At 34.3% G+C, this 12297-nt stretch overlaps 1 protein-coding gene across 1 annotated transcript in view; it reads right to left on the bottom strand.

The window, feature by feature from the left end:
- Nucleotides 1–1430: 1430 nt before the first annotated feature.
- Nucleotides 1431–12297, bottom strand: part of Stt3b (STT3B, subunit of the oligosaccharyltransferase complex (catalytic)) — a gene marked incomplete in the record, with an annotated part of 84251 nt that continues 73384 nt past the window's right edge. The window contains 4 exon segments of the mRNA XM_013515678.1: nucleotides 1431–3051; nucleotides 6483–6695; nucleotides 9368–9481; nucleotides 11936–12109. Coding sequence (XP_013371132.1) covers nucleotides 2971–3051; nucleotides 6483–6695; nucleotides 9368–9481; nucleotides 11936–12109 — 582 coding nt within the window.

Genomic DNA, 12297 nt, shown 5'->3' with positions numbered 1-12297 from the left:
CCATAGGAACAGTAATGCTCTACAGGACATTTTTATACTATCAAATCGTTTGGCCTCATGGTCATGGCTTAGGGACTCAAAGGAATTGAAACTCTGACTGCAAATCCAATACATTAACAATCTACAAAGGGTGATCAAAAGATACCATGAATAAGTATACACTGAAAAAAAAAACTTGTTATAGTAAGAGACACTGTCAAGAACAATGGGGTAAGTTTGTCTGAGGCAAGGGGAACAGAATAGGCAATTTATCTTTCATTGTCATAATTTTAAAAGACTTCAACATTTACCATATTTTATGATCATCCCTTGTAAGTTTGAAAATTTAACTTTGTCTTTGGACTTGCTTCCTCAATGTTGTATTTACACTACAAAAAGCCCTCAGTCTAAGTTCCTTTGTAGTCTTAACTTTCAAAGGTCATAATCTTTAAATTCTAATGTGATAAATACAGTGTTACTGATCATACACAAAATACATTTAGAGATCTAAAGAATATTCTAAGTCAGTTACAGTAAAACACTGCCTTGTGAAACATGATTATAATAGAAAGCACTTGTATATCAAAGCAAATTTCCCATAAGAAATGTGTTCCACAGCCCAAAAAATTCATATAAAAATGATTACAATACTGTAATACATAAAATAATAAAAAATATACAAAATATAAAAATAAATTAACCTGCACTTACCTTTGAAAATCTTCAGGGGTGGTATGAGGGAGATGAGAGGGTACTGTGTAGGTCAACTTTCACTAATGAGATCACTGCTACCTTTTGGCTCACTGAAATCTTTCCTGCAACTTTAACAAGGAACCTATTCAGTGACAACTTGCTTTTGTCTCCTTTGGAAGACTTCATAGATATGTGACCTTACACACAATCCCACAGCGAGAGAACCACTGGCTCAGTTGTGATCATGGGATCTTTGACATCGTGTACTACTTGTATTGCAAGACATCATTTGTATATCCAGTTAAAATTCATCAGAAATGTTCGCTCATCTTGTGGAACACTTTTGGAACAAGTTACTTGCAATCCAAGGTTTTACTGTATCTATGTATGCCTGTGTAGTCAAACTACTGTATTTTTACGTTCTACTACATAAAACTATTATGTAGTTTTACATTACAATGTAGCATGATACAATGTAGCTATTATGTCACAATGTAGCATTTTGCTGACAAGATACAGTGAACCAAAATATCCTTTCCTAAAACCAGAAAGCAAAACTAAGGGGGTCTTTCCTGTGTGTAATTAAGAAAATTCTACACTGAACACTTTACTGACTACATAACGAAAGTTTGTGGAGCTAGGTTTCTTTACCTCACAAGAAAAACCAAAATGAGATTTTCATTCTGGGGTAAAAGGCCAGTATGTGATCAGTACTCTGTAACTCCTTTTTGTAAAGAAAGATTTGTAAAAGACAACACTTAACACAAAATTTGAATTAATTTTATTTCCCCTACAGTCAACAACTTCTCTGCATTGAATTGTAAAGCAACAAAGTAAGATAAAATCCCCCAAATGACAAGGTATCAGAAATCCAGATTTAGTTATACTTTGTGAAAAAATGTTTAGCCATTTTATTGGTCTGTAAAAGAACCATCATCTGGGTCAAAAATGAATTCTATAAATCAAAGAATATTCTACATCTTGAAAAAGAAAATCAGCAGTAACATTCTCACTGAACATTGTAAATTACATTTTTCTTCATAAAAGGTACATACTAGTCTGTACTTTTCCACCAAAAGCAGTGGTGTGTTATGTTATTTAAAAAAAAGTTATATCCATATTCTGTGGCAGGAAAAACCCTCTCACTTTTACTAACCTGGAAAAAATTTTCAAGTCTGTATAAAGTTGCCTATAAGCTGGAAAATGAACATGTTCAATTTCCATTTATTATTTTAGTGCATTTTTTGACAACTGTCACATTTTTAATAAAAGAAAATGCATATAAGCACTAAAGAGTGTTTCATCAAATGGTTATGGTATTAGAATATGGAGCAGAGAACAAATATCACTGTGATGAATAAAACTGTTATAAAGTGAAAGAAATCCAGGCGAAGTTTACAAATCCTTTGTCATTCTGAGGAGTCACAAAATGAACTTTAGCTACCCATATACTTTAAGGGGTTTTTCCTTAACTTTTGCATGTAAACACAGTCCCAACCTCAGTACTGAAGTACCAAACCCCATCCTGGTAAGCAACATTCTGTGCAGTTGCCATGATTTCCAAAGGATAGAAATTTAGCCCTTGAATGAACAATGTATGAAATGTGCTCTATAAGTACCTGTGAAAACAACTGCTAAAAGCAGTAATAATGTATCAACATAAAAAATCTATTTGAATCAATTAGTTATTTAGAGGTCCATATTTGAAACAGCAGCTTCTTACAGGAAACATTAATAAAAGACAAAATTACATTTGATGAAACATTCTTTGCACTAGAGAAACATGAAAATAAATATATTTCAAGGAAGTATAATTTCTTTTCTAATACCTTTTCCTCAGACCTGTACTGGCTTACTGCTCAGGAAACTCTCATCAGTTTTTGTCATTTGTATTTTACATATTGCTATCTGGGTAATTCAAATAAAATGCAGGTCTTGTAAAACAATAAAAACATTGACAAGTATGCATGTGCAAGGGACCAAATTAGAAGGTTCTTTGGTGCAATTAGTCCAAATTCTCAGATTTAAAGGATAATATGTACCAATAAAAAAAAAAAAATCTGCTGCTGGACATTTGCAGCAGTGCTCTGTCTTGCTTCACATTACAAATCGAAAACAGTTCTTCTCAATAAACCAATTTTATTTTTTAAAATCAGGCATTGCTGGAAAACTGTGTACATTAACCTGGACCAGTGACAGTTCTGTACCCTCTGTTGCTGTGAAACATGACATGAGCTAAAGGCAAAGACCGGTTCTCACAAGGACAATTGCTTCAAGTCAGGAACCAGAACAGTGTGTTTAAACAGTCTTCTTAGATATTTTCTTGCCTTTCTTAAAAACTAGCTTATTTTTAATGTAGCCACGCTTCCTTTTGGTAGTCTAAAAAGAAAATGGAACACATGGTATTAGTGCAGGTTTCTAACAGCAAAATACCTAGACACATGAAGACTATCTTAAGTGCTTAGCCCTTCCTATGATTGGTTTCCTTGATCAGTAAGTATGCACGGAGCATTTTACACTGAGCATTCTGAGAAACTCAGTATAAACAAGACCAGGGCCCTAGCTTTAAAATGAAAGATTATCGCAGCATTCTTCAAATGCATCCCTCACCATCAAGTGAATGAATCTGTATCTCCCCTCTGAGCCACTAAATGCTTAGATGTAACACTTACTTAAAGATGTAAACTTTGACGCATAAGAGAATATAACACTAGATGAAGAAATCAGAAAATGGTAATACTGCTATTGGTTTAGCCTCCAAAAATTATGTGTCAGAAATACAAGTTAACTTAGTAACTTTTGGAGCCCCAATTTTCTTATCTGCAAAATGAGGGTGACTTCATCTACAAAACTGAAAGACAAATCACTTGGCACATTTTCTAATAATTTATGAAGGAAAATAAGCAATCAAAAATGAAAAAGTGATACTGGTATGCTGCTATTGTTCTATTTTTTGTTTGTGTCTCATTTACTACTCTCTTTAAAATAAAAAAATAATAAAAATAAAATTTTTTAAAATGAAAAAGTATTCTTTGAGTTTCATAGCTTTTTTTTAATAAAACAAATATTTAACAAACATACTCCTTGCTTTTCAACAAATTTTTTTTGGTGTAAGAATCAAATTTTTCAACTATGCCTGGTGGCGCATCCCTATACTCCCAACACTCTGGGAGGTGAAGGCAGGAGGTTTGCAAATTCAAGCCCACCCTTGCAACCTGGCAATTTAGTAATTTAGCAAAACCCTGTCTCAAAAGGAGAAGCGAGAGGGCTAATAGCTCAGTGTCAAAGCCCTGGGTTCAATCCTCATTTAAAAAAAAAAAATAATAAAATTTTTGCAAATGTGTTGGTAGACATTACCGCAAGAATGTTTGCTATGTTAGAACCCTACAGTTTAAAACACATGGGCACATGTCTGTCAGTTTGACATATGTATTTTAGACACTGACTAAAGCAGCTATTTTTGTGAAGTAACTTCATGCACCATCAAATCACTGAGATGATTAGGCTGAAGACTGAAGAGGCCGGACCATTCAATTTAATTTCTACATTTAAACACAACTCATGGGTGTATTTTAGAAATTGAAGGTAAATATAATGTATTCCTTCTACTCCCAATATTCACTTCAAAATAATTTATTCTAACAGACACAAGGCAAAAGACAATCAATCTCTTAAGGTTACAAAACTTAGCTACCATTAATTTGTTAAGCACATACTATGTTACCGTATTATCAACTTGTTAAGGTGAATGTAAAAAGTTTTGGATAGCATTTTAAAAAACAAATCAGGTTAGGAATTTGCTTCCTTTGTTATTATCTATAGGTATCTAACACAAAGCCTGTTCTATGAGGTCTTATAATGTGCCCCCCAATTATGCACATATACAACCCACCCCTTGGGGTATTTCCCCCCTATTATTGGCAGTGAGCCAGGCCACAGTCTTTTCTACAGCGCTTGGCTACAATTTCTACCCCTCAACTCCTCCACCTACCCCAAGTCAAAACCAGATTAGCGAGAGAAAAGTAAACAAAAACATTCCTCTACAGCAGCAGTGGTGAAGCTATGGCAAGTCTGCTGCAGCAGGTACGCACAGCCCTATCAGCATGTGAGCAAGTCACTACTCCAGCAGCTCAGCACTGGATGACAGTTGTTTGTTCTAAAACCTCAGTATTCAGGTTTAACTGCCCTGTTGGCAGTTTGCAATAAATAAGTGGGTTTTGGGTTGCAGTTTAGGCAATTGGTCTCTACAATGTTTGCCATCACTGCTCTAAAGTGTTAGTATAAAATATAGAGCCATGGAACACAAATTCAAAACCCATGCTACTGGCTACTGAAATGTGTGCTCTGAGTACACAACACAGACTTAACTTTTATTTACCCATTCACACTTGCTTATTTTAAGGGAATTGATGGACAGAAAAACAGAAGAGGCCAGGTTAAGAATATATACTGCCTCTGGAATCTCTGTCATCGGATATAAAGTTCAACAGCCCTTTAAAAAACATTCTTACTAGGCTTGGCCAGCTCTTACGCTAGCATTTGCTTTGACTTCTGTATTGGTATGACTCATTAATTTCTCCTACCTAATGCCTGTCAGAAACCAGGTCATCTGACTTCGTTATCTGCGCTAAAGACACCTGGTAAGTTTGATATGACTAATATGAGTGTCAGCTCTATGTGAGAACTTCAAATGTATTAGTCTAGATATGGTAATTTTTATCTGTCAAAGAAAGCAATCACATAAAAAGTTTACATTTAAATATCATACAGCTAATATCCAGGACCTTTATAGTATACATTGAATATATATACATCTTTATATATATATATGGTGTATATTTTAAGTAACAAAGGGATAAGAGAGTTGCCTGAATGGTTTAAAATAACTTATGTGAAGTATGGAATCCAAATGTCATTTCAAAAATTAAGACTGATAATCAGTCTAATAATAGAGAACACTATAAGACTAGTACCTTATAATACAACCTTAATATTTTACTTGACTGCTTATTATTTCCCATCTTCCATAGCTGGACAACCTACACAAATACCCATTTTTACTAATCTTTCATAGCAAAGATCAGAGATCTATTTGGCTTAAATAAGCAATAATGAGCCCAATAAAATACTTCACTTTATTTAAATTTTATTAGAAAAGCACCACAGTAGTCTCATAATTTCTGCCTATAAGCTTTAATTACATTGAAAATAATGATCTTGAAGACAGATGCTTCAGGACTCACTGAAGTAAATCCTACTATTATTCAATGAACAATACAGTAACATCATACTACGAATGGAACATATTCAGTATCTATCTACTTTGACCAAAAGATGAGGAACTAGGGGCTGGGGATTTAGCTCAGCGGCAAAGCGCCTGCGTGGCAAGCGCAAGGTCATGAGTTCGGTTCCCGGTACCGGAGAAAAACCAAAAAAAAAAAAAAAAAAGATGAGGAACTAATCACAACTACATTAAGCATTTGGCATTTTTACTTTCATGCAGGTTTGGAAAATGATGATCACAGATACATTTACAAATAAATGTGAATGGCACAAAGTGAAGCCAGAATGCTTTTAGAAAAATCTTAAATTTAGTTCTCAGATAACCACCATGCCATCTGGAAAAAGCTGTTGCTAGGGATAGCCAAAGTGCTTAATTTGAAAAGAATTTTCCTAGTAGCATAGCAAGACATTCACTTTATATATGTCAATCTTCATAAGTCTGGAAAATGAAAATTAGCGATTTCCAGTAATTCTTTCTCATATGAATCAACCAACCTTGAGTAGAAATGACTTCACTTGGCACTCACCTTCTTTGACAAATACTTTTGTTTTGGGAAAATGTTAGTGACTCGTGGTTTGTGATCTAATGTCTCCCTGTTATCAGGTGCTTTCACTTTATATATCCTGACAAGCCAATGTTCTGATGTAAAGGCTTCCTCCAAATGCTTGAATTTAATGTCCTTATTTCCAATTTCAGCATTACGTGTTCGGTCAAAACCTGGGGGAGTACGAAAATCCAGCTGCAAAAGTAACATCAACATTAGATTTTAACATGGCAGAAAGCATTCAATGTTAAAAGGCAGTAAAGGCTTTATTAGAGTAAAACTCCCTCCCTTTACAATTAAGAACAGAACTGAGTGATGTATCTTCCTTATCAGTTCTCATACACTGCTAACTAGACAGGAAGAAATTAGGAAAAGAAAATAAGTATCTATCTGAGTAAAAATTTCACAGAATCCTTGAGTGGATAGGCAGCCTCTAGACATTAAAAACTAGCCAAAATTAAATCCATCAAAACCTTCTTATAGGTATACAGAAAAGGTACTTTTTTCTGCCTTACAATTATGTTTCCTTTACCTGATAAGGTTTTTATTTAGTTCTTTTGTACTGTGGCTTTTTATTCTTTGGACTCATCTAAATAGCACCTCTTCAGAGAAATTTTTTTTTGAGATTGGTAGTTAAGTTTTCTTTAGTTTTCCTTAACAGAACCCTTACTCTTTTCCTCTACAGCACATATCACTAGCATTTTTATTTATTTAAAAACTACCTGTGTCCTCCACTAGCATGATGACTTTATTTTACTCACAGTGTAGCTATAGCAATGCTATTGCATCCTGAAAGTGGGAACTACAAGGGAGGTTAAGCAAGCCAAACTGGGGGGGGATTTATGAAGGATTTGAGGGAATGTGGAGATTAGGTTGAGACTTTTTTTTTTCTCACAGTACAGTGTATTTATATAAAAACACAAAACACAACTTATAAAGTCAACTTATAAAAACAAACCTATTCCCAACAGTGAAGAATCTGTTCTTTGGTTATCTACTTTTAACTATTTATCACTTTTGAGTACAGCAGGCATGAAAACCATGAATACACTTAAGGGAAGGAGTGTCCTTCAATAGAAACATTAGTGAACAGAGAAACTAATCATTTGCCATAGAAAAACTATTAAGTAACTAATTATTATGGTCAAGTACTTCCTTCTTAGTACGAGTTTAGAAACTAGGCAATGGCATTTAAAAGAAACAAAAACATAATAACTTAAATATAGACTATTATCAGTCTAGAGTTTTCTGTTTTTAAAGCCACCTGCAGCGATTCCAGGTGGATAATGATGAAGCAGGGGCTGGGGGATTTAGCTTATCAGCACAGCGCCTGCCTGGCAAGCCTGAGGTCGAGAGTTCGATTCTTGGTACCGGAAAACAAAAACAAAAAATGATGAAGCAAATAACTACTTGTGCAAGTCTAGTTTGAAACAACACAATCAGCAGGCAAACAGTGATATCCAAAACCTCTTCTATTAACGGAGTGTTGTAGACTATTTCACCCATACGTGTATCTTACAAGGTAAAATTTGTTTCACAAATTGAGACCCACAAACCTCAGCTTGGAGAGTTACCTTGATCCTCAGTGACACTGTAAGATTAAACAATTTTTCCTCTGCTTTCTAGGGTATCTATTTCACCAGAAAGCAAAATAAAATTAATTTTCACTGAGATTTCAATATGAAGGTACTAATTTGGTAGTATAGTCTTACAATCTAAGAACTATAACATTTTAATAATAGAATCCTCTCATGAATTCTTAGTTGACATGGACTGCTGTAACAAAGGACAGATTAACAATAGAAAAACAAGTTTATTAACATATGTAGCACACATTACATAGGAAAAACATCAATGAAAAGTAACTCAAAGTGGTGGCTTAGAACTCAGGCTTCTATACCATGTTCAAGACAGAACAGTAAATCTGAGGCAAAACAGCAAGTGGCTTTAGGCTTCCAAGGTAGGAAAGTATGGGAAAGTAAATACATGTAGTAGAAAATAACAGAGTAATAAGGTTTGTCTGCAGATTCTCCTGGTGCCTTCTTCGGGCTGACAAAGAATCTAGAATTATCTGTAAAGGAATTTGATATGTGCTTTTAGGCAAAGAAGAGTTTGGATAAAGAATGTCCTCAATTTGCTGCCTCTTAACTGCTTTTAGCTCAAAAATAATTTTTATGTTACAGAGGGGTATTCTGGGGTGACATATTCTGGTTTCCCTAAAATCTAGGCATCAGTCCAACTGCCATTACTTTCAAACAAGAAAAAAGTCAAGAGTCTAGGGAGGAAGCAGCTAGTTTGGAGGTTATAAGACTTCATAGCTTGTTCTAAAACACAGACACTATGACATAAAGTCCATCATTCCTTCTTACATCACAGTGCCTTATTGCACCTTCATTCATTTTGCAGTCCTGTAAGTGTTTGTCCCACATTAATTTACTAGGAAACTCTGACTTAGTTCTGGCTATCTGTGATAATGGAAAAGTGGAATAGAGTGAACTTGTAATTCAGCTCTGAGGCTTCTCCCCACAAGACAGCAAAGTGACCTACCTAAGATCACAGTTTCCTAGGTGGGAGACCTCTCTTCATGGAGAAAAATTCTTTCCAAAAGCATGACGTCAAAAGGTAGGATGATGGCAAGCAAAGGCTGAATTTGAGATAGTGTTAAAAAACTTTCCTTTGGAAAGGAGTCCCTGATCTAAAATTTTTTTCTAATTTTTCACAGTGAAATTTCAGAGATCTAAATTTAATGGGAAAAAAGAATCTTTAGATAAGCACGTTTTTCTTTATAGAAAGCACCACATCCTGTTTTCTAGAAGCAAAAAGATTATTTTTTGATAAAGATTATAGAAAATCTGATTTTAACTAACCTGCATTTCTCCAAATCTGTAATATGACATTTTATACATAAGGCAATTCAATAAAGTAGGGGATCCTGCTTTGTCTACACGAAATTCTCCCTGTGGGGTGAAATAGTCACTTTCCTACAAGAAAGAAATCAGAAATTTTTATGTCAGCTTCAATTTAACAAATCCAGTGTTATAGGTTCTCTTTTATCTCCCCTTAAGAAATAGATTTTGAAATATCTTTATAAAGCTATATTCATTTATATCCCTCACCCCCAAAATTAATTCCTTCAGTTTTGAACATTATAAGGTCTTAATAATGTAAAAAGAATGATATCAACACCATGTTCGGTATCAGTTAGGCCTGGTTTTAACTATCCTTATCTTCATTACCATACTTCAGTTTTCTCTTAAATTTACCTATATGAATTCTAAAATCAGTTCCTTTTGTTATACAGGATTATTTAGAAAACTATTAATGGTGTGTAGTACCATTTCTCATTTACAAATTAACCTCTATAAGTAACAATTTTATACTCAGAAATTTCTTGTCTAGGAATTCATTTTACTGATACACACTGGCAAAACACTGAGTATATGAAGTTGCATCACTCTTTGAAATTAAAAAATTGGAAATCACCTAAATAAATAAGGCTAGCTTAAAGAAATCAGGTATACAAACACTGCAAAAATTTAAAAAACATTGAAGTGCTCCCTAGTTCAACATGGTCAGACTCTTGAGACACATTATGAAGGGAACAGAATATGTACCTTGTTACTAGTTATCTGCTTGACTAAGAATAGTAAAAAAAACAGTGATTACCAGGGATTTTCAATCTATTTTTTAAACTGACAAAATTGTATAAATTTTGGTATACAAACGATTTGAAATATGTAGATGTTGTGAAATAGCTAAACTGATCTATTATTATGGTGAGAATATTGCAAAATCTACTCTCAGCAATTTATACGTACATACTGTCATTAACTACAGAGAGACCTCTTTTACGGACGGTAAACTTTTACTACAAATCCTTTTAAACTTTATTTTCAAACCATGTGAATTTATCATCTAGTCATAAAGTTTAAACACAAGAAATTTTAAAAGCACAGATTTAGGCTTTCTATATGTAAGGGTTCAAAGCATATACTTGGAAAGAGTCTTATCATATGTCACAATGTTAACACTGCTAAAGCAAATTCAAAAATGGAAATCACATATGAGGAGAATTAAGTTTTAGCGGATCCATTTGATATAAGGAAATAATGTTTATCCATCATAGCTAAGGAAGAGTCACAGCATTTATATTTGACCAGGAAATCTGGCGCTGCACTTTAGCCCCATCACATGACACACGTGCATATAATTTCCTCAAACGATTCTTTTCTTTCAGTAGCAAAGATTATTCTCAGTTTTTGTGCTTTTCTCATGTACAGCACAATTCTGGATGCCCATCCCCTACAAGCGCACAACTGAGTGGGAGATAAGATACAATGAGTCTAACTACAAAACAGGTATGAGACTTGAGGATAAATACAAACATGGTGCCCAGGAAAGGACTTCAGGAGGGATGACAAGTATGTGGGAGGTATTCTGAGAAAGGGAACAGTAAAGCATACATCACATGCATCAAGAAAAGAAACCACAGGTAAGTTTCTAGGGAGAGAGTATATTGGCAGAGCGCAGAAACCAGCAAAGGAAAATGAATCAAAAGGGAGCTTATGTTCCAGGCTAAGAAGTTTGGACTTCATAGAAATGCTTCACTAACAGATTATCTACTTTGTGCTGGCTACTAGGATAATGCTACACATATTAAAATTACTACAAATTTTCAAAATAGCACTAAAAATGAGTTATTGTTGATATGCCCACAGAGATGACCCAGTCTTACCTTGGCCACCAGTATAATTCCAGATACAAGAACAAGATCTAATGCTTAGGGCATTTACGTTGATTAACCTCAACTAACCTCCCATAGCACAAAGTTGATGGAGTTTTAGTTCTGACTCATGTCTGTCTGGTTTCAGGGACTTTTCTCAGTCTTTTTTAATCCAGAAAATGACACAACCAATTTCTTACCATATTGGGAGGAAATAAGACTAATGCAAAGACAATAATTTCAAGGTTATTGTCTTCTTTCAGAGTAAAGGTCAGTGCAGGGTTAGAACCATGGAAACAGAAAGAACTGAAAGGAGAAGCTATGAATATGTTGAATGAAGAAGTCATGCTAAGAGACTGCATCACAGGGTAGAATGGAGTACAATCATGAGATATCAAATGCTTTGTCACGGGAACATTATAGAATGCACTTACACAAATCTACATGGGATAGCCTATAACACATGGACTATATGCATAATAGTATTAACATGTCATCTAATCTAAAAGTAGATAGCAATGACTGTATCATGCATGAGTTTTACAAGTTTCAAACAACCTAGGAAATGCTTCTAGTAGCTTTAATAAAGTCCAAGGTAAAAGACTAATTTGGAGGATAGAACTATTAAAACAGACACAATGGAATTAGCAAGGTAAGAGAATTATTTGAATACTGTGAGCTTTTACATACTTGGGACTATGTAGTTTCTTACCCGAATGTCTTTTGGATGTTCCCCTTCAGCTATCCTAACCATCCAGAGAAACTTGTTGATATCATCACCAGAATAGCCAATAACTCCTCCAAAAATAACCAAAACATAATCTACATCTAAAGTCCTCATAATTTTATACGCTGCTGTTTCATTAGAAGACATGGCTTTTCCCACCTATAGGATAAAATAAAGTGAATGTACAATTTTACTGCAAGATGTACTTTATCTCACCAAAAGTTTAATTTACAAATAATTTTTTTATGGAAATGATTTTCTATGAACACAAAACATTTGAGATTTATAAATACCTCACACACTGTAACCAACTTGTAGCAGAAATGTCAAAATCAGAATACATGTTA

The sequence above is a fragment of the Chinchilla lanigera genome, unplaced genomic scaffold (assembly GCF_000276665.1).
Source record: "Chinchilla lanigera isolate Chin_1 unplaced genomic scaffold, ChiLan1.0 scaffold00029, whole genome shotgun sequence".
NCBI lineage: Eukaryota > Metazoa > Chordata > Mammalia > Rodentia > Chinchillidae > Chinchilla > Chinchilla lanigera.
This window is presented reverse-complemented; position numbering and strand designations above follow the sequence as displayed.